Source organism: Tyto alba, unplaced genomic scaffold (assembly GCF_018691265.1).
Source record: "Tyto alba isolate M040663 unplaced genomic scaffold, T.alba_DEE_v4.0 Super-Scaffold_32, whole genome shotgun sequence".
NCBI lineage: Eukaryota > Metazoa > Chordata > Aves > Strigiformes > Tytonidae > Tyto > Tyto alba.
In genome coordinates this window covers 2,001,148-2,024,225 of record NW_024881307.1, presented here as the reverse complement: position 1 = coordinate 2,024,225, position 23,078 = coordinate 2,001,148, and the positions used below count along the sequence as shown (strand labels likewise).

The 23,078-nt window shown below is 48.6% G+C and overlaps 1 protein-coding gene across 4 annotated transcripts in view; it reads left to right on the top strand.

The window, feature by feature from the left end:
• Positions 1 to 579: 579 nt before the first annotated feature.
• Positions 580 to 23,078, top strand: part of KIRREL3 (kirre like nephrin family adhesion molecule 3) — a 334,179-nt gene continuing 311,680 nt past the window's right edge. For all 4 annotated transcript variants that reach the window (XM_042800434.1, XM_042800433.1, XM_042800432.1 and 1 more), the window contains exon 1: positions 580 to 788. In XM_042800434.1, the coding sequence (XP_042656368.1) occupies positions 728 to 788 (61 nt within the window). In that variant the 5' untranslated portion in view covers positions 580 to 727. The remainder of the gene's footprint in view (positions 789 to 23,078) is intronic.

The following is a 23,078-nucleotide window of genomic DNA, read 5'->3' as shown; positions in this document are numbered from 1 at the left end:
TTTGGGAGAGCGCGGGTAGGTAGGGTCGATGGTGGGGTGACAAGATATGGGGGGGGGGGGGGGGGGGGGGGGGGGGAAGCCATGCTTGCGTTCCTGTTTTATTTGCCCCGTTGGGGTAGGGAGCTGCAGCATCGGGGCGACAACCCCCCTCCCCAAACCTTTACTCCCGTTGATATAGAAGCGACGGCCCCCCCCCCTTCCCCTGAACCCCCCCCCTTCCCCTGAACCCCCCCCCTTCCCCTGAACCCCCCCCTTCCCCTGAACCCCCCCCCTTCCCCTGAACCCCCCCCCTTCCCCTGAACCCCCCCCCTTCCCCTGAACCCCCCCCCTTCCCCTTAACCCCCCCCCTTCCCCTGAACCCCCCCCTTCCCCTTACCCCCCCCCCCCAATTTTGGCCGTGGGGGGGGGGGGTGGTGGTGCACAAATACCCCTCCACCCCCGCCCCAAACGGGAGCACCCCCATCCCGCGCCGGCAGGCTGAGCCATCCCCCGCCTGCCCGTAAGTTACTCCCCCTTTAACCATCACTTTCCTTCTCTCCCTCCCCTTTCCCCCCCCCCCCCCGCAAAAAGCCAGGCTGTGCGGCGAGGCTCGCTCCGCCAGTCAAGGCAGCGCTGCCGGGGGAGGAGCTGGGGGGGGGGGGGCGGCGGCGGCGATGGAGCCGGGCGAGCGGAGCCGGCGGGCGGCCTGAAGCCCCCCAACCCCCGGCGCCGGAGCCCACCCTGAGGAATGAGCGCTTTCCAGGCAGACCTCCTCCTCCTCCTCCTCGGGTGCTTCCTGCTCAGCCACGGTAGGACCCGGCGCCGCACTTAGTTTCCGAGCGGGGCTGGGGAGGGGGGGGGGGGGGGGGGGTGAAACGGGGATGCTATGTGTGCTTTTTGCTCCTTGCACAAGGAGGGGTGGGGGGGAAAAAGGTGGGGGGGAGAGTGCGAGGATTGCAGAGTTTTTCATGCATCTCCGGTGAGGCAGCTTGCATTTTTTTTTTTTTTTTTTAAAGGAAAAATCTTTAGCATGCAAATGAGTTCTTTCTGCTCTAGCTGCGTTAATTAGATCGTGTTTGTGTGTAAACACGGCTTTGCTCGGCAACACCCCTCCGTCGCTGCCCGGTCCTTTCGCCGATATTGGGGGAGGCGATGGCCGGTTCATTTCGGGTGGGTGGCAAGAAGCAGCCCCTCGGGGCTGGCTCCATCCCGGGGAGAGCCCGCTGGCTCCGCCGAGGAGCCTGCGGTTGCAGAGCCGGGGTAAGGAGCGATTCGCTCCTGGAGGGGTAAGGGAGGGGGTGGGGAAAGAGTGGCTTTGAATACAGCCAGCCGTGGGGAGGGGGGAGCCCCTGCGGTGGTTTTGGGGGGGTGGGGTGTCACAGCCGGATCCCACCCTCCCCACCCCCGACAGCACGGGAGCCGCTGCAGGAGTGTGGGAATCCGGAGGAATTTGCCTTGTAACTTTGCTGCCTGCTTGTATCACACCCCACACCCCCCACCCAATAAAAAATAAAGAGGGATTTGGGGTGGAGGGGGGAGTTTTGAGAAGCTGTATTTGACGTGCTGCTGTGTGCCTGGTCCCTGGACTGTCTGTCACCTGTGGAGGACGCTGAGCTACAGCCAGACCCAAGCTTTGCCTATCTGCTGCTCATCCCCTCGCAATGCCGGTGTCAAATACCATCTGTGTCACGCCGCTGTGGTCCAGAAGCCAGCTTTTGTCAGGGTAGGGCTTGGGGTTGCTTTAAAAAAAAAAAAAGGGGGGGGGGGGAAAAACACACCAAACCCACGCAGCTAGTCCATCTGTTGATTAAATGAAGGATAAAACTTTTGGAGAGAGTAGTGCTTCTCAACGGGCAGCTGTTTTTTTTGCTCAGCCAGACATTATTGCTGAACATCCCCCACCATACGCTGCGTTTCCCCCTATTCCCCAAGCAGGGATGCCGTGGTTAGAGGTGGCTGTGCTTCTGGTTGTCCTTACCTCTTCTCTTCCTGGGCTCGGATGTGATGTTGGGCTCCCACGCTGCCCTCCCTTCCCCTTTTCTCTTTCCCTCTCTCTGCTTGTACTAATATTCCTTCAGGGAGAGAGCAGTGTTTGCATTCCCCTTTGCTTCTGCACAAAAGAAACCCACTGTGTCTTCCATGTAGATTTCTGGCTGAACAAATTTGAACTCTCCCTGGTACAGTGGCAGGTCTGGGGGTATTGGTGATTTGGAAACCGATCCTGGCCTTCTCACCTCTCTCCTCGCTCCCCCGAATCTCTCAACTCCCTGCAGGTCAGATGGCAGTTTGCTAGCGGAGCTGAGTAAGTTTGTGTCTGGGATCCAGCGGGGGATTTGTTTCGTTTTTTCTCCACCCCCCTGCCACCCCCTTCCTCCCTTTTGCAGCCATTATTTTTAATAAGGGCTAATGCACTCTTTAATAGCGCTTGTGTACAAAAGCTGTCGTGCCTCCTCAGCTCTGCTGTGCGTAGCCTGAGCTCAGTTGATTTGTCTCCTCTGTACTGTCAGGAGTGTGCATCTGGTACCTTGCTTATTCATGCCGGGTTACGAGGCAGAGAGATAGTGTCTTGCAGAGCGTTTTCGGCTGTTTTCTCCTGTAGGATGAACCAAATGCATTTCTACAGAGTTGCTGCTCACAGTACGTGAGAAAGGGGCTGTCGGCAGCATCGTGGCTTTCCCGTTTGGGGTGAAACCATGCAAAGGATCCCTAATAGGATTTCATGCAAAGGATTCCTTAAACCCCATGGTACTTTGTGGGAGCAAAGGGAAAGGCCTGGATGTAGGAACTGAAGCTTATTTTCCAGCATATGTTGTGTTTGCCTCCCGTCGAGCAGCTGCTGTGGTGGTTCTGGTGCGTGCAGATGCGGCGGCGTTTGCTTTTCATGAGCAAAAGCGCTCCTAAAGACTGGGGGGCCATGGGGATGGGGGTGTTATGTGTGTACCCAGAGGGCAGTCATGCCTTGCTGTGGAGGGAGCTGGTGGGCCAAAACTCACTTGCAGGAACAATTAAAATCACTTGACCCTGCCCATCAGGAGTTTGTGGCTCCTTTTTCTGGACCGGGAGCAGGCAGGCTGCATTTGCTTACCTGCAGCACCCGAGTGGTTTGGAGGGATTTGCCATAATAAGTCAGGCAGGACTTAAATTCCCCTGAGCCAAGGGCAGCAGGGATGGGAGGGTCACCTCTGCTGAAAACCTCGCTTGGGATCTGTGGTCTGGATACTAGTTTAAAAAAAAAAAAAAAAAAAAGACAAAACTAACAAGCTGCCTTGCAAAAGTCTCACTGAAAAGGCATGGATTAGGTACCCCTATGCCCTTGGGTTTGTACTTCATGGGCCCTGTGACTTCTTGTGGCATGCTGGCATCCTGCTGTATCTGCAAACCGTGCAGGCTGAAAATTTGGGCTCCCGGCTGAGCTTGCAGGAGGAAGGTGCTTGTTGCTCCCTGTCTGGGGCCGCGCTGCACCTGGGTGCACCCAGGCATTCCTCTGCTGAGGAGGAGGATCTCTTTTTGCAGCTGACTTCTGTGCTTCTCTTGAGGTGACCTAGGAAGAACAAATTGCCTTCCCTTGAGCATCCTCTCTCTTTTCACCCTTGCAAATGGTCTGAAACAGCCTGCGTTCTCTCTTCCCGAAAGTCGATAGGTCAGTGCTTCCTCTTCAGGGCTGTTTTTCCCCCGGTATTGCTCGCTCTTCCAGCCGCCCCCTCGAAAGCTGTCAGGACCACAGTTTTGGTGGAAGGCGAGATAGAGTCGCAGCACGATTTGCCTCCTGCGGAGACTAGATGTGTGGTGCCCCTTGGTGGGAAGAAATTGATGCTGCCATGAAACTAGCTGCCTCTTCTGCCTGGTGAATAGCTTATCCCTCCCTCCTCTGCTCCAGTGTCAGCCAAACTGGGTGAGGCTGCAAGCAACTGGGGAAAGTGCCTCAGCTGTGGGAGGTGGGGCTGTGGGAAGTGGCACCACTGAAGATGTACCTACAACCACCTCCTCCTCTTACTTGCCTGTACTGTAACAACCTAGATGAATTTGGCAGGATCTGAAATTTACCTTGGATGGGAAGATTTCTGCTTCTCTGGGGCTCTCTTTCCAAAGGCATGTTTGCTTTCCCTCAGGGTGACAAATACCAAGTTCTCTGGGTGTTGCAGGGTACGTTTTTCTCCTTCACAGTTCACTTGGTTCCTCCCTGGAAGCAAATGCTTGGCCATCTTCTGTCAGAGGGGCCCGTTATGAGCAGCAGTGGCTCAACTTCCCAGTTGCTTGTTATCAGCCCCCAGGTGGAGAAGGGTGAAATTATGCCGATGAGAGAAACCAGGCCAAATCCACCCACCACCACTGGTTAGGACTGGATGATGAGGATTTTGACATCTTGGGGGGAGGTTAGTGGGTGACAGGGAGCAAAATGTGAGCTTAAGGGGTGCTGGGAGGTGTACCTACAGGGGCTGGTGACTTTGCTCCTCTCTGCAGCCCATGGGGTGCAAGGGGCGCTTGTGGGTTGGTGTGTCTGGCAACCATGATCCTGCTAATGAGAAGCCTGGAGATCTGTGGTCACGATCCCTTTCAAAATCTAATTCCTTCTGCCATGTAGTGAGCAGGGTACCTTCCCAAGAGGAATGTGTTGGGCTGTTTCTTAAATCCATCAGGTGAATCTCAGCACTGGGGAGCTGTTTGGGAAGTACAAGGAAACGTATATGGTGCTGCAAAGTGAGCAAGTGCTATTGGGCTTTAAAAATTAAGCCACGGAAGAGTGATAGCAGCACAAGAATTTACAACTAAAAATGGGTGAGTAGAAGACAGTAGTGGTTTGGAAGGGTTCTTTGTGAGGATGGGAGGTGCTGGTGGTAGAAAGGTGTGGGTTTGGCTGGGACTTCACAACTGAACTGCCTGGGAGGAAGACTGAAGTAAGCCTCAAGTTAGAGCTGGTGTCATCCAGTCTGCGCTACCCCGGAGGAACAGTGCAGGATTGCCTCCTCCAACGTCTGTTTTAACACAATTTAGATTTCTGCATGCTTACCCATCTTCAGCCTGTACCTCCTGCGGTGAGATTCACACGAGGACCACGGATGACTTTGCTCAAAGTGGCTGGCTTGCAAGGTTTCGGTTATTAGAAAAGAACAAGAAGGAGGAGCTGTGGTTTTGTTCAGGTGCCCTTTGCCGGAGGGAGGAAAGCGAGGAGAAACACCTGCCCTGATGCTAACGCTGCATCCCTACCGGCCTCCCCCCTGCCAAGGTTAGGCGGAGGTGCCTGGGCAGTTTATGCACAGCACATCTCAGGCAGATGTCGATTACTTCTGTGCTTTCCTCTTGTTTTAGGGGACACCAACTGGTGTAGAAACGTGCACAGAAATCCCTGACAGGTTACCAGCTCCCAGTCCCTCTGTAGTTGGACTGCATGTGTTAAAATAAAAAGGCTCAATGCTCTTCTTTCTTTTGTAGCTGTAAATAAAGGGGAGAGGCTGATGTGTCCCTTAGGTTGTGAATTTGCTGAAGATCAAGGTCTTTGAATAACCTGTTTTCCTACAAGCAGTCTGGGATGGAGAGTGTGGCTCACTTCAAACCTCTGATTTAATAATTGTTTTTGCAAGTTTGTACGGTGCTCCTAGCTCTTCAGCTCCTTGGTGTGCTGGAGGTACAGTGATGAGTGGAGGGGACTTTATGAAAATGCTGCTGGAGAATTGGCTTTACATTACTTCCGGGATCCTTCCAGGAGGATTAAGCAGTGGGGTTTTTTTCCCCTTCTGTTTATTTTCAAGACCAGCAAATTTATAACAATTGATGAAGGCCCCGATTCAGCTTCTGTTCAGGAGCAATACAAGTATTTCCTTTGACTTCTTTGGGAGCTACCTCTGGCCAAAGAGAGAGACAGAGCCATGGTGACTGTGTACAAGCTTATTTTATAAATCAATAGGTAGTGAAACAAATTGGTTGTAAATCAGTCTCTTATTTGCTGAGATTTAAGGCAGTTGGTGGAGCTGTGAGTTTTTAAGGCGCTATGCCCTGCCTTCAGGGCTGGCAATTGTCCCAGTTCTTGCAGGGGGTGTGTGAATCCATTGCCTGCAGTATTAATTTCAAACGTGCCAGGAAACGTTCGGGATTTCTTTTTCTCTTGGCTGGGAAGAAATGAAGTTTTAAACCCCTTGCTACTCTTTCCGGGCAAGGGTGATATAGCAGGATACTGATGCTACCGAAACTCACGGGTTTCTATTCTTCTACTTAACTGCACCTCAGGGCACATCCAGTCTCTAAACTTTTCCAAAGGGGAAGAGGAAAGTACCTGTTTCTGAGTTGTGCGTTGTGGTAGGACAAAGCAAATGCTGGGTTCTGGTCTTGGAAATGGTGGCCTAACAGATGTCCCGGTTCAATATGCCTTTGAGTATAGTAGAGACTGTTTATTCATTGCCTTGCTGGCAAGACCCATGCTCCAGTGTTTGCCTTTCCCCGGTGGCAGCAGCAGCCTCCAAAGTGGAGCAGAAAGAGCTGTAGGTCAATGGGCTGTTACTTGGCTCTTCCTTTTATTGAGTTGCATTAAACAGCTTAAAATCTAAATGTGCTTTGAGTGTACCGCTTAGCGATGGGCTCTGGGCGTCCTGCCTCTTTTAATGTCACATGCTATGTAAGTAGGAGGTGGAACACTTGCATTGTTAAATTCAGATCCTAACTTCAGGATAAGATCTTGTCTTAATGTGTTCATTCAACGCCCCCGATTGCAAAAGCTACAGCAGGCTTTTGGTCTCTTAAATTTTGGGCTCTCAGGGTGGAGCAGGATATAATTGTTTTTTGAGAGCTCTGCCATAACTGCTGCTCATTAACCATTGATGCAAGCATATCAGACTTTCAACTAGAATAATAGATGCTTTCCTTTGTTTCCAATTACTTTGTCTTTGGTGGAATTCTTGTGCTGGTTTGATGTGTATGTGGCCGGATGGTGGCTAATTCACCTATTAAGTGCTAGCGGATTTATGTTCTTGGGTCTGTTGTTGTCATTTTTAATATGGCAAAGCTGTGCTGTGTACACCCTGTCTGCTTGGATGCTGCAGCACCAAATGGCTGAAAATTTCAGGAGCGTTTTAGGTGAGCAACCCTGTCTTTGTGGGAGGGGAAACACAGAAAATGTTCGATGTCTTTTTTCAGAAGCTCTCTGCCCAGCAGGATGCATGCTGCAGGCTAGAGGAGCCTTGCTAATTACAGCTGAAATATGCACCGAGACTGGAAGGGATGAACTTTCTCATACTTCCTCTTGGATGAAGGATCAAAGCTTTGTGCTGTGCGTCCAATATTACTTTATTTTCCCCCAAGGAGGGAGGGAGTGTGAGAAACCATTGGGTTTGGAGTCCCACCTTGCATTTTGGGCAGGTATTCTCTGATTAACTTAATATTGTCTAACTTTATTAAAAGATCAGAAATGAAGGGCCTGAATCCTTCTCAGGTTTCCTCTTCCCCCCCCTCCACTAACATAAATGAGTATTCAGGCTGTATGCTGCCAGTCAGTAAATGTCAATATTGGATAAGTGTTTCCTTTATATCACTGCAATTTAGCATAAGCTGCTTGGAAACAAATGTCTTCCATAAGCATGAGGTGTTTCAGTAAGTACACAGTCAACATTACTATGAGGATTAAATAAATGTCAGCCCCACTTGTATGCTCAGCATCAAGTTAAGACAGCCAAACTTGCATAATGGCCAGCATGGCAGTAACAACAGGAGGGATTTTGCAGGTCTCTGTGGATAATGTGGGATGAAAGGAGCTGCTCTGGATGGAGGTATCTGGATCCTAAGGAGATGTGGAGACATTGGATGCAGAAGCACCTTACAGCGGGGGGTAACTGGTGGTATGGGGTACAAAGGGATATGTGGTCCTTCCTTCCAGACTAACAGGTCTTTTTCTTTGGCACTGCCTGGCAACCAGAAGGTGAAAATTTGATTCAACCAGTGTTGGTTGGAGCGGGTGGAGTTGCTGGCTCAGGATGAGCAACCCTCTGCAGATCTCAGGCCACCGCTGCCACCATGGATCTGCCTCTGACGTTTCCAGGGCAAATTGGGAGTTGCTTGGCTGCAATTGGTGAGGCCGAGGGGTGAGGCTTGGCCGTCCCCTGCCTATAGCTCAAGGCTTCCCAAAGCCACGGTGATGCAGGGCATTGTGAGAGAGTGACGTTGGTCCATGCTGGCAAGGCTTATGCATGTGAAGGTGGCTGAAGGGAGATGGTCACCTTTGGCTGCTCTGCCTTCAGCTCTGTGTGTGCATGAGAGTTTCTCTCTGCCAAGCAGGCAAGGGCATCTGGCTTCTGTAAAGGGATCTAAATCCAGCCAGCACATTGAGGTGCTGCTCAGTTGTCAGCAGGGGCTTGAATCCTTTCCTCAAGCTGTGTCTGCAGGAAACCCCTGCTCTTTACCACCCCTCACTTTGCATCTTCACCAGTCACCCTGAGATGTCACTGGATGTTGTCTTGGTCGGTCCATGGAAAGCTCTGCCAGTAAGGAGAGAAAATCTGGGATCATGGCGGGGGGGCTGAACTGCATGTGTTTCCATTCCCAACGATGCAAAACTGCTTTCTCCCCAGCTGGCAAGTAGCTGACTGTAGCCACTTGTTCCCAGCTGCACAAAAATAACTGTAGACAAAATTGTTAGCAGTCAGATGAGCCTTATCAGCTCCTCTAATGCCTGTTTCTGCCTCTGGTCTGTGTGGAGTTGTTATCTTGCAGAGTGTGTATTTTAATGACTGGCCATTGCTGTTCCAGGTGACTTGAGCAGAGCATCCCAGACGGGTCCTAGCAGCCCCGGCATGCAGTCAGAGGATTTTGCAGCTCATTTGTAGACTGGAGCCTAGCTGTGGCTCTCGCCTCGTTAGGCTGTGCATTTACAGTGCTGAAGAAACAGCTTGTGGACATGTGGGGTGTCTTAATAATTCAGACTATAAGAAGGGAGCGCTGGAAAGGTTGCACGGGGGAAGGAACACCCGAGTATTTTGAATCTCAAATCAGGTCACCTGGCAGAGCTAATGCAGTTTTTATCCTCACTTTTCTGGTTCAGCCTGGTGGTGGCAGCAGCAGCGCTTGCATGGAGCCGAGTGGTCTGCTCCGACCTGCCAGTTTCGGGCTCTTTTGGAGAGGCACAAGGCGACCTGCTGGGCTCCAGCTCTGTGGGGAGGCTGAGAACACCGAGCCGGAGGTTTGGGGTTCAGCAACCACGGCCATTCCCTGTCCTGTGCTGCAAGGGTTGCCATTCCCCATCCTGTTGGGGTGAGGAGAAGAGTTGGGGGCCTTCTGAAGTTCCCACCCCTCTCCTGAGGAGCAGCGGTCACCCCATTGCATGGTTGGACACATCTCCAGGCAATGGGGCAGATCTTGAGGGGACCCTGACAGGGATCCCATAGCAGTGGTGCAAATGCCATGGGCTCGCTCAAAAAGCGGAAAGGATGAGGGTGTAGGTGGGGAACGTGGGGCAGTGTTTGACCTGCTGCTTCTTGCCCCCACCAGTGATAAATGTACGTAAGTTTGGTAGCGCCATACACGGAGGTGATGAAGCCCTTGTGCATCCCTGCGGGCCGTGGGGTAACCTGCAGCAGCAGGGAATAGATGTCATTGCTGGTCAGTGGTGCCTTGCTGGGTTGTTTCTTCTTCTCCTCTCCCACAAGCTGATCTCTGGAGTGTGATCTGACACTCCGCTCTCTTCCTTCTGGCTGTGTCTTTAAGCTGGGAGTGATGGGGCCACCCCACCACCACCCGCAAGTGCTGAAGAAACAGAACCAACAGATGCTAAAATTAGGCACAGCTGTTCGCAGCGTTTTGTCCTCCTGATCAGAGTCTGACACTGTCTATGCTGCTGCTTCTTGTCCAGAGACTGAAAAGGTTTTGAGGTATCAAAACTTTGAATGGCTGTAAATTAACTCCTGTCTGAACTGAAGCTTGACTTGTAGATGGTAGATTTCTTGTAATTTCCTTTATTTGCACTTGTGATAATTGCCAGGTAACCTCAAGACAGGCATCTTCTTTTTGTAATTGGGAGACAATACTGCTTGTTTTTCCTTGCCCATGAGCTTCCCCACCAGAGACCAAGGGGAAACATCTTCAGCCCTGCTGTCCCTCAGCCTTTATGTGCCTAAACCCAGTTCTCAGGTGCAGCTTAGATAACTTCTGCAGTCCTGCTCAGTTTCTGCATGCCTAAAGTTGTCCTGATCCGGCACCACATTCTGGATATCTGCCCTTGCTTTGGCAAGGTGGAATACATACTGAGCGCTTTTACTTGGTTAGTATTCAGACTTTGCATTCATGCTTTGGTCATTGGGGTGGGCATGGTCCCATGTGGCTGCTCTTCCCTTCCCCCCTCCCCCCCCTCCACTGTCTGGGGTGTGTTTGCTCCTGTCGGTGAATATAGGAGGCTTTTTAAGTAGATGATGGCTGTCTGTTGCCTGCCACCCCTTGGAAAATGTTCATTCCACTTCACTTGGGTTGCAGCGTAGGGGCTCGGTGTCAGCGATGTGGAGATGAACGCTTCAGAAAGGGCAGAGGGGGAAACTTCATGAGAGAGCAGAAGTGCCTTTTGCTGTCAAGCCCAAAACAGTGTAAATGTCGCCTCCTGACAGATCTGCAATGATAGCAGCAGCAGTGCTGTTGGGCTGGATGTGAGTCAGGGTCTTGCATGATGTTGTAAGTCTGAGGGATCTTTTTTTTTTTTTTTTTTTTTTTTTCTTTGCCTCTTGTGTGAGTGTCTATCTCCTGCGGCAGGAACGGTTTCTGAAGATTCCTCTTGCTCCGGTCATGCTTAAAAGGATAATATTGGTTTAAGATAGACACTTGCGATAAACTAGGAAACACGGTGCCCTTTGAAATCTTCAAAGCTCTCTTCCATCAAATGGGCTGGCTAGAAAGGCAACTGCCAGGGCATTCAGATTGCCACGCTTCGGATGCTAACCTCCTCCTAAGGTTGCGTTTTCTTTTAAAGAGCTGAGGCTTCTCACCTTCTTCCCCTTCTTTTCCAGGAGGTGCTGACTGCATCAAGGTGGTATCCACTACACTGTTCAGTATCTCTGAGCAGCTTCTTATGTACTACCTGTGATCTTTCAAATTTGCCTTTTTTTTTTTTTTTTTTTTTTTTTTTTTAACACCCTTTTTATGATTGAAGCAAACCAGAAGGGGAAGTGCTACCCAGGCAAAGCAGGTTTTTCCTGGGAGTGAGTAGGAACAGGGAGGTGGAGAGGAGAGTGGAATGTCTCCTCTCAAGAAAGAGGAAAGGACCATATGCTCTTGCCAAACGGCTGATGTCCCTTGACGAGGTCTTTACAGTGGTGGTTGTAGCAAACTTCATCTAGCATACTGGGGTTTTTTTTTGCAGCAGCAAGTAGGTTTCTCTCCATGGTTTGGCTTTCTCCCAAGCATACACAGAAATCTGTGTAGTGCTTTTAACCCGTGCAAATTGCTGCTGACTTGAGCAGATCAGAGTTGCTGTCCCAGTGGAGAAGCATCTTATTCTAAATCAGGAAGAAAAGTTGAACTTTTGAAAGTTGTGAAGCCAGAAACATCCAAGGATTACGGATTAGAAACTTTGAAGTGGACTTGCCAAAATACCATGTTTTGGTAACTTGCAGTTTTAAAATTGAGTTCAGGAAGGGGTTTTTTTTGTGCACAAAGGATGGCGAGAACCACTGTCCTCTGGTGGATGAAAGGCTGCTGGGAAGCTGTGTAAAAACTATTGATTTCTGGTTGTCCTTCCCTGGGCTTTGGAAATGGGATGCAGATCTCTTTTTGCCTTTGGCCTGGCTGATGAAATCACCTTGATGGCTTTTGCAGTGTGCCAATTTGTCACAGTATATTTAATTCTAAATCAGTGTTAACCTGATTTATGCGTCTGTAAAGCATCTTGTGGTAGGGTCAATAAAATTACATTTTATTGTCGAACACACAGTTTTTGTCTTGGTCTGGTTGCATGCTTTTATTACCCGTTCTTCTGTAAACCATGAGAACATAGTATGCCAGCATGTGCCTTACTTGCTTGTCTCTAAAAGCACCCTTAAAATCAGTTCATAATTATTGGAAAATATGGAAAGATTATAAAGGTGCCAATGATATTCATTTGGCCCTGGTGCATTGAGCAGGTAAAGAAAGGACCTAAGAGGCAATTGAAGAGATTGATGGGCAGTAATGGGTATAATAGTAATTTTTGTCCTGTGTTTTTAATAAGGTGATTGATGACAAATGCAGCTGGAGCCCCCGTGCGGAGACCAAGAGATGCAGTTAAATTACAGAGGCTTCTTAACTTAATGAGGCCATGTAATAAAAATGAGGCATAATGAGCAGAGTATAATAGTACTATTATGCTTACTAGTGCTCTAGCATAGGGCTGAGCAGGCAGCACCTGCACGTGCTTGGGGGACGATCTCATGATCTCTCTGGGAGGAAGGGATTTCCTGATTGGGATGAAGATGAGGAGGCTGGGACACATTTGGGAGACTTGGAAAAATGATTGGCTAGCCAAGTGACATGCTTACCTGTCATCCGATGGGAATGAGCGAGTAGGTGGAACACCAGACAGGGTTGATTTCCGCCCCCCCCCCCCCCCCCCCCCCCCCCCTCATGCTTTTGGTTTTGTTTGTAAGGTTTTTGGGCAAATCTCTGCTGTGGGTTTTATTCACTTTATGGAACCTTGGGGAAGTCCACGCGAGCCTCCTTGCTACTTAGATGAAATTGTGAGTGGGTCAGATTTTGTGACACTAAGGTAAAGCAATAGGATTTTTTTGAACAGCCTGGAGGCAGGATGTGCAGGGAATTGATGGGCAGGCTTTGAGAGGTCAGCCAGGGCTGCAGCAGGCTTGTGTGCCAGCACCTTGATTTGGAGACTCAGTGCTGAGGCTTGCATTAGCTGGATTGGAGCCTTTTTGGGGGTGGAAGTGGGAAGTGGATTAGTGTCTGCAGAACAGTTACGTCTCTGCTGCTGTTAAATGTAGTTAAACTTGAGCGACTTCTAATCTAATAATGAAAGGAAGAGAAATAAGTGTTCTCAGTGATGCATGCCCCTCACGGTAAGTACTAATTGAAAACAGATATTTACTTTAAAATGAAAATGTAATACGATAAATGGTGGGTTGAGAATTTTGCGCACGTAGGAGGGAGAAGTGAATGTACGCAGCCTCCCATCTGCTCTGCCCAAGCTTTGTGTCCAACTAGGAGCGGGATCTCCCACGCCATGGGGCTGGTGGGCCGGGAAGCCTGGAGGAGGGACCTGGGGCTTGTGTTGGAGCAGAGCTCAGAGCCTTAGTTTGCTAAAATTGGGTGCACAGGGATTCTCTTCATCTGACCTTGGTCTGCAAAGGGCCTTCCAAGCTGAGCTTCTGTTTTGTCTCCCAAACCTTGCAGACCTTTTCCAGGCGAAGCTCCGTGGGAAGGAGAAGTTAAGCCTTTTAAGACTGAGGAAGCATCACCTTGTCAGTAAGATGGTGGGGCTGGACAGTGGTGGTGACCCTCTTTCTGATGGTCTCTGCTGCTTGAGACCCACCTTGCCGCACTGAGCTGGCTCTCCTGGCCCATAGCCCTGGTTTGGTAGGTGGAATGGCCAGTGCTGGAGGGATGTTGGCCAGTGCTACCCCTTGAGGGCTGCTGGAGGAGCGTCGGGGACATCTCTGGTCCCCTCAGGCCAATCTGAATGGGTGCTGATCCCCTGGAGAGACCCTTGGCCATGAGTGCTGAGGCTGTAGCACTCCTTGCCTCTTGGCCTCGGTTTGTCCATCCTCCTCCTCTCCTCTGCAACCTGTCTGAAGTCCTTGCTCCAGCAGCTGAAGCCAGAGTCACCCTGCCTTTTAAAGTAGTTTGTAGGCAAAGCTCAGTGCTGTGTGACTGGTGACCATTAAAGGATGCTCCCTGACAAAAGTCCCCCCCCGCCCCCCAAGCACTATAATCTTTGGAGGGAAGCAGCCTGGCTCTAATCCCTTTGTGCAGAGTTCCTGCTTGTTTCTTCATATGGGTGCATTTGTATAATTTGCATTTTGCACTCTGATCATATGCATAGAATTCAAATTGAAATGGGGGCTTGAATAGATTTGCATGCTAATGAGGCAGTGGCTTTATTTATTTATTTGGAGCCCTCTCAAGCAGTCAGGAAAGCAACTCCTGCAGCTCTGTTGGTGACAGAGCTCTCCGGCAGCACAAGGAACCCTCGCTTTTTCCCTGAGACTCACTTGCCCCCTGTGCATAAGTGGTTGAAGCTGGTAGTCTCTGCTCCAGCAGCTCTTGGCTCAGTCCTAAACTTTGTGGAGGCAACTATTTAGGGAAATCAAAGGGTAGTTTCAGCCCACTTTAACGAACCAGAGATGCTTCTTCAGGGTTCTACTGGTGCTAACTGGGTATGGGTAGGAACTTGCCACAATGGTGAAGTAAAAACACTACTTTGTTAGAGCTGGTTATAGCCAGTGTGAGCTGCTGAATGCTGTGGTCTGTGGGCAAAATAATCAGTGTGCCCCAGTTCTCTCCTTGACTTTGCAGTAGTGCTCGGGGTGAGCATGGCTACCCGCTGGCCGCAGCTACCTGCGTCCCTCCTCAGACCATGACCCTTCCCTTCATCGTGGGGCTGCTAGTTCTGGTGTCTTTCAGCAGCTGACCTTGGGATGTTGCATGCGGGCTTCGGCTGTGATGCCCATCAATCCTGCTCTGCCGCGGTGTGCGGTGCTGCTGAGGCCAGCTTCCTTTGGTGCTGCTGTGGTTCACCCATGCTGTTTTCCCTCCACGGGAGCCTTTCAGCCTCTTTCAAAGTCATGAAAAGAGAAGAAAGTTTGGAAATGTTGAGAAAGTGTCAGGTAGAGAAGGGGAAGCCAAGGGCTGGGAGGAAACTGCCAAAACTCCACGCCATTACTGGTGAGGAAAAAAAAAAAAAAGGCACTGAAGCCCAGGTGCTTCACTGAAATGCAGCACCATGCCCCTTTGCATTCTTGCTCCCTGCCCCATATCTACAGCGGATACACCCTGTGTGTATAGCTTAATGCTCAGCCTTTCCATGCCAGCTCTCCCTCCCCAGATGACTACTTCTGCAGCTGAGTTCATTGCTGGCACGCTGAAAAACGGCCAAGTGAGGACTTCTGAAATGGCAGCAGGAATTGGGTCACATCACACTGCCCCGGGAGAGTGAGTTTCTCTCAGCAGTCTGGCTTCCAGTTATTATTTTACAGAGGATGTTAGAGGTTGATAAGGGAGCTGTTCTGACTGCCAGTGGGGCTTATTTGGGGCTTATTGTATGCTCCAGTTTATATTTTAATATAGTCAAAGGTGACTTACAACTTTAATATTAATTTTAAAACTGATTGCTCAAGGTTTTTTTTATCTACGTGAAACCAGATTAATCTCAGCCTTCCTTGATCCTGCTGGTAGCTTTTCTCTCCCTGGCTGGAGACACATGTGGTCTGTGTTGCACCAACAAAAGACAAGAAGGAAGATGTTTGCTTGGTGATAAATAATTGTCATGGGGTCTGCTTTTCTTCCAGAGAAATCTTTGCTCTGCAAGCTTGACAATGGCATCAGTGGGAGCTCTTGCTTTTGTGCGAGGTTCTCTGCCTCGGCTTGTGGAGTGGGGCTTTGCTGAACAATGTCTGGCTTTGTGCTTCCCATAGAAACCTCATTTTTTGTTGTTGTGTTTCTCCCTGGTTTTGCAGGCTCTCCATAATACATCTCCTTCCTCGCCGCTTTGTGCCGCTGGCATTACAATTTCTCGCACGCTCGCTGCGCTGCTTGCAAGATGCTTTGTGCCCGAGGTGTCAGTATTTCGTGGGGTGAGAAGGTGGCCTTGTGGCAGGGGCAGTGGAGTGATGGGGAGCTGGAGTTGAATCATTGTCCTGCTTCTGGCTCCTTGAGCATCCTTGGGTGGTCGTGTTAGGCTGGAGGATCCAACGACTGCCAGAGCTTGGCGATGCTGCTGCTTCTGGGCAGCTAATTCACAGTGTTCCAAGCCACCTTTAATGCCAGGTATTTGCCTGATACTTTGGTCATCTTAAAAGGCATGCTGTTTACTCAGAGTACCCAAAACTGAGATGCTTTTGGCAAAATTCAGCATTAATATTAGTCTGCTGGGTTGCCTTTGGAGGTGGAAGCTGGTGCTCTCTGACACTTTTTTTTATTGGTAATGATCCCAAACCTTGTGGTTTCAACAAATCCCCTTGATTTAGCTTCCAGGACACTCGGTGGCTAGTTGTGTTGCTGTAGATGCTCTGTGTCTAGGAGCAGCCTTGCTGGTGCTGCCAGTCTGTGAAGCATGAGTGGGTGGTTGGTTTTTGTAATCGGAAGAGGATCAGAGTTGTGACTCTGGAGACCTGTAGTCATGAATCTTCATGTCTTGAGCATCGGTCAGCATTGTACACCAGTGGCACTTGTTAAATTTACCCCAAATAACAAGTTTACAATATGCTGTACTGGGAGTATTCTCTCTACCTCAGTGAATGATTGCTAGAGTCAAATGCTCTGTAACCAGCCTTTAGTTTTATTCTGTTTTGTGTGTGGGATAGCATTTCACTGATGGTCCATGTTCTCCAAAATACCTCCCAAATGCTGCCCGTAGCTTTTTCTCATCCCAGCCTTATGAATAAGTGCTTTTCAGAGCTTGTTATTCCACGCACAATACAACTTGCTGTATATAAATGTGCTGGATTGCTTGGCTGAGGGCTGAGAATTGAATAAACTGTGTGAATCTGACAGTGGCAGATGGGGGGAACTGAGGCACAGAAGTCTGCAGCAGAGACCAGTGCTAGTTGGTATCACAACCTGGAGACAAAAAAATAGGGTTTGCTTGTTTAGAAGTGCCTCATGTCTGTATTTTCACCACATACTTCAGCCTGGGATGGGAAACCATCAGGCATTGTGTTGGTTCAGAAGCCGAACGGAAATGATCTTAAGACAGTGATGAGACCGAAGAGCCATTAAAGGCAAGACTTGACATTGTGCAAGCGAATGCCAAACAGCAGCCACATAAATCCCATTTGTTTTACATTTCAGAGCTTAATGAGACAGAAATCGCATGGCAATTGTCATATGTGAAGGCAGAGATTGTTAGTTTGCATTTAACTAAAGCATCCGCCGTATGTGGCACCAGCTCCTGAAACTAAGCAGTGATACCCACTCGCTGCATTGCTGCTGTGATGAGGAGTGTGCCCCGTGTAGCTGCAAACTGCTGGTTGCCCTGAAACTCAACCCCCATCGTGTGTGTGTGTGTGTGTATAAAGGCTCTTTCAGCCACACCAGGTTGTCTTGTAGTCTTGGAGGCATGTAGTAATCAAGTCCAGGAACCCAAGTTTTGCATGATTTCACTAGGATATGGGTATTAAAAAAACCTGTGGGATGCCTTTTGGAGTGATTTGTAGGAAGTTGCAAGTAGCATTGCTCTGGGACAGCCGAATACTGTGGGTCCAGGAGTAGCTTGAAGCGCTGACATCTGAGCCATCCTGCACCAATACGAACTATTCAAACTATTTCCAAAGCTCTGCATGCCACTGACTTCTCTGAATACTGCTTTTGGCACTCTGCATGCTGGGTGGAGAGAGATGACAATGGTACCTTATGAGACTGTGGCAATACTTATCAGACGCAGCTTTGCGCTCTGGTCAGGAGGTAATATCGTGTCTGCTTTTCCTGAAGTAGTTGTTTTCAGCAGGAGCGGTGTTTCTGCCTTAGCCCTTGTTTGAAAAATGCCATGTTAAAATTACCTGAGCAGTATCTTTAGCACAGGCATGTGCCTTGCCCACCAAGGGGTGGAAACACGTCTGGGAATCATCTCAGACCTGTGTAAACCATCAAGCTTTCCTCCATCTTTTCAGTGTAAACCTATATCTATTTAAGATTAGTTGAACAATAGACAGATATGAATGTAAAAATGCATTATCTTGGGTAACTTGCTTAATCTCTGCTACTTTGTGCCTTAGCTTTCCAGATAATGTTCATAAATTGCAAAAGCAGTATTTTAATAACATAAGCTACAGTCTTTTTGACAGTTGCTACAGAATGGGCTGTGTATGGAGCTCTGAAATGGATTTCTTTTTTTTTTTTTCCCCCATTTTCTGTCTGAACTGAAAAACTGAAGAAATGCTATATTGGGTTAAGTGAAAACAAGACTGAAAATATTTGTTTCAGGTCAAATAAAACATTTCATCTGATATGATATGTTCTTTGTTCAGACTTAAAAAGCCTTTTTTAAAGTAAATTAACTTCAGAGATATCTTGGGGGAAAGAAAGTCTAACTGTTTCATATAGAGGGGAAAATGTCTAAACAAAACACTTTCACTTTTGACACCCACTCTCCCCTTTCAGTCCGAACCGTTGAATGGGTTTGATGGGAGTTCATGAATAGCATCAGTTGACCCACATCTGTATGTTGGAAGTATTATGCTGAAGATGCAGGGGGAAGAGCTAATGAGTCATTCTTCTAATGGGTATCTCAGTAGGTGAGAGAAGTGCTGAAATTATGTATTCGAAGGAATAATAGGACCCTAGTTAGATGACTAAATCGTATTCTTAATCATCCTGGGGGCGATGAAGAGGGGAAATTGTGAGTTGGATCATCCTGATTAGATAAGTTGTGGGTGACTAGTATTTTGCGGCCAGCCTAGATCTTTGCAGGGGGAACCAAAACCAAGCTGACAGTCCCTGCTGCATGCATTGCAGTGAATCCTGCTGGGTCATCCCTGGCACTGAACCCTGAGACCTGCGTAGTCTATTCTCATCAAGAGAGATCTCCTTGATGGTGCAATTCAGTGATGCGCTGGGTCACCGAATCCGCTCCCTGCTGTTGATCATGTTTCATTGCCAATTCCCTCAAAACATTAAGTGCTTTCTAGACCTGGAGGTGCTTGAATATTTGGCTTCCTGATGAATTCTTACTAGGATATTTGAGACCTCCTCCATGTGATGATAAATTCCCCAGGCCCTTTGTTGCTACTATAAAGCACTTGGAGAAAATTCTCTGGAGATCTACTGCCTGTTGCTGTGGTGTCTTAAAGGTGAAGTGAGCACAGGCTTGCTTGGAAAAGAATTCAAGTAGGACCCTCTGTACTGGTCCAGGCCTTCTGAACAAGTGATACTTCTCTGGGCACGTACATTTGGATGCATCTCTTCCAAGTTTGTGCCTGGGGCGCTGGGCAGGGTGCTATCTGTTTCAGTGGAGTAATTGAGCAATCACATTGTCCTGGACGTAGCAACTAAGGATTTTTTCTGTATGATAATGCGTCTTCATTACTCTAGGGAAATCATTTGCTCCTGTGAAGACAGGCTTCTCATTCCTGGGTTAAGGGGGAAGAGACTAATGGCTTAATTAAAAGGTTGGAGAGAAAAATCTGTCTTAACCCTTATTTTTTTTTTTTTTTTGTATTTGAAGAGTGCTGTGGGTGGGAAGATTACATATGAAGTCATGCCACAGCCCAGCGTTGTCTGGTGGATCTATTTGGTACCATTGCATCAAGTGAGGGACACAAATGTCAGGTCTTCAATCCATCACCCATGTCTCCTGTAAGCCATCTGCCCACTGGAGTGGCTGGCATAGGCACGCGCTGCGTTTCTTTGTGGCAAGAGCTGAGATTTATTCTGTGTGAAAGGGGAATGTTATTTAAATCTGCACATTTTGCAGGATGTGAAAGCAGCTCCACGTAATATACAGCCTTCCTCTCCGCTGGGACCGCTCTATTAACATCTTTCATTTGTGTAGTTGGATGCTTTGCAGTGCCTTTTAGCGGTGATAATCCAGCAAAGACCTCTGTGTTGTTCACACTGCAATATTTATGGAGCCAGACTTCCTTTTAATTTCCATGCCGAGTTTGGCCATATGCAGAGATATAATACAAACAGCGGCTTTAGTCACACAATAGTTCAGGCTTTTCCCTTGGTGGGATATAGGGCTTTTCAGGGACTCATTTGGAGCTGATTGGGTGTCCTTTTGGAAAAGGAGTAGAAAGGTTTGAGTGTGTCTGACAGTGATTGTGCTCTCTCAGGCTGCCTCCGAAGACAAGAAGTGGTGGAAAGCCCTTTATTGGCAACAGGTGAACAACTTTAAGCAGAGTCAACAGGACCAATAAGTCAGCTGCTGGGATTTTTTTAGGGTGGTGGGGACCTGATTGTATCCTTCCATCCAAGCCTTTGAACAAAGGAGTGTCAGTGTGAGGCATCTCTGAATGAGAAAAGCCATCCTGCGAATGAGCAGTGTTCTACCTCCTTCACAAGCCAAACTTATTTGGCTGATGGAGGGGAAAGGATCCATTCTTAGGTGGCTCATGCTTATGAGTGTTTCTGTGCTGGGATGTGGATGCCAATAGTTTTCTTATACATGAGGTTGGATGGAGCCTATGGCTTGGCATGGAGGCATCAGAGCCCCCGACATGCACGTGCATCTCCTATCTGCAGCTCTGATTCCCCAGCTTCTTTCTCTTCATTTTGCACAATTAAATATTAAAGCCGGTAAACACTTTGGTTCATCTGCACAGCACTGTCTGCCCAATTACCCTCCTGCAGGGCTGTCATACTGTGCCAGTTGCTTCCCTGGGTGCTGGCAGCCTTTAGCCTATATGTCAGTCATTGCTAGGAGGAAAACCCCTGCTCTCCAAACCTCTCCTCCCACCTCTGTCTGCAGCTCTTCGCTGCCTTGGGGTTACCATGGTGTGAGTTATCCCAAGGCAGTACTGGACTGTCTGAGTCTTTTCAAAGGGCCAGAAAGAGCTGTTTGTTCTTCTAAAGCTGTTTTGCGGGTATTGACAAGGGAATAAAGGGAGCATTTAGGTGATGGCTTTCTAGAAATCTGTAAACATAGGTCAGACCTGTTGTACTTCGCTCCCCGGAGCTACAGGATGGCACTTGTGCAGTTCAGTCCCAGCTGGCTTCGGAGCTTTGTGTGGGTCTGCAGCACCTTACAAATCCTTGCTGCCTCCCTGAAGCAGCAACTGTGGTCAAAGGTGGGATTTTGCTGCTTCCAAACACTGGAGTTAAGGCATTGGCTTTGCAACATTAGAAATGTGGTGTTGAATCTCTCCTCAGCCCCTATCCCAATATTGAGGATGCCACTGTGGTAACTTAAACCCCTTTTTGTATTTTTATATAGCCAATGAAATTTTGCAGACAAAACCCAGAAATTACTGCAACTGACTCTCCCAGCCTCAGTCAAGCAGAGATGGTTTGGGATTTTTGGTGTGTGTGGTTTTTTTTTTTGTTTTTTTTTTTTTTTTTCAGTCTTGCCTTTCAGGGCCTTGATATTTAGTAGAGTCCATTTCCAAGAAGGATGGGACAGCATGATTTTACTGTGGTTTCAAAAGACATTTTAAGTGCTTGAACTCCTGCCATCACTGAGTTACGTGCCTGAATCTGGCCTTGACTGTGTGGGCTGAATTTCTTGCTATGATTTTCAAGGTAGTCTGTACTAGCAGCTTGTCCTCTGCCAGACAGATCTGTGTTAACAGCTAATAGCGTTTCTCTTTTCATTCACTCAGCGGTGATGTGCTGTCCCAGACCTTCGCATCCAAGATGGTCAGTGTGAATATCAGCATAATAGTGAGGAGTCCCTGGCTTGCTCCTGGGCTGTGGTAAACAGCATGTGCAGTTTTTTGCCCCAGAACAAAATTCAGATTGGAATTTGTTCCTGTCTCCATTAAAACTTATTACCCATCGGGATTGCTATCAACTAGGCTCTTTTGTCAGTATTTCCTTCCTGGATCAATAAATCTTGGTATTGATTTCAAAATAAGTTGGTATCTTAGAAGTACAGTGATGCTGGCTCCAGCGGGCAGCTCAGGGGGCTCTGCTGCTGTTTGAGATCTGAATCTCAGTTCCCCACAAGTTATTATATCTGCGGGTCGCCACTTCCATAGTCAGCTGTAGGAGTTTGTGTCTGTATCTCCAACCCAACGTCTGCCCCCGGAGATGAGACTTGGAAGTGCTTTAGCTGAAGGGAGCACTCCTTTTGCATGTCTGCATTTTGTTGGCTCACAGGTTAAGGACTCCTGTTTACTTTTAAAGTGCCTGTCCCCTTTGGTGTGATCCCAGCTCGCGGTGCTGGCTGCCGGAGGAAACCCCTGTGGCACAGTGCTGCAGATCTCCCTTGCGTTCCTTGGGATGGGTCCCAACCCTCCCAGCTGTCAGGGGATGCTACCTGCTGGGGTGCAAACTGCAAGGGTTTTGGGGCGAGGAAGGAAAACTGATCTTTCCGTCTTCTGTAAATCTTCCGTGGCACGTTACAGCTGTACAAACACTGTCAGGGCTCCCCAGGTGGGAGTCTTTTGGAAACCTGAGACCTTAGTGCTACCTTCTTTTGCATCTTTCTGTAATACTACTCTGACTGTAGCCATCCTCAGTTATTTCTTTCTCCCCTGATGCCTTGAAGGGCAGAAGCTATTCCTCTCAGTGCAGTGCATGGAGTTGTTCTCAGCTGCCTCTGGTTTTTAGAGCTGTTGAAATGACCGGCAGCTCTGGCCGTCCTCATCCCCTTTTCATGCTTTGCTCCCCAGCACCTTGCCTTCCAGCCCAAGGAGACCTCTTGGAAAGCCAGTTAATAATGCATAAATCTCTCTAGGCTTGATGAGCTTGTCCCTGTGGTGGCTTTTGTCCTATATGAGATGTTTCATAAGAAGCTTTACTATTTCATACCAGCACCAGATCTTCCAGGCTTAGCTGGCTTAGAAGCAGCTGAGGCATCAGGCAGGATCCCTTATGAAATCTGTTGGGAGTAATGAACCACAGATGACTCTGTTTTCTGAATCGATATTGAGCTGCTGTTTCTAGAAAGCTGCCAACCACATGAATGCGAGGTTAGCAATGGAAGAGTGCTTTCATGGGGGAGTCGGAAAAGCTGTTGGTACTATCAAATGTCTGTGCTTTCCACCCAAGAGACTTCTGTGTTTCTGTCTTGGGCAAAGTGTCTGTTCCTGTTTTCTCCCTTGTTCCTTCCAGATACTGTGAGGCATCGTGCAGTCTGTGCTTGCAGAGCACTTGGGTGAAGCGTGCTTGAAAAGTGCAAAGTATTTATTATTATTTGCATAGCGGCTCCTGACCTGCTGTGAAGAAGCAGCCCTTCAGCTCTGCTGAGTAAATATACCTTCATTAAAAAAACCTCTGCCTGTACTGCATTGAACCACTCTGTCTCATGTTCATCTGCTTTTTCATGTGTAAAA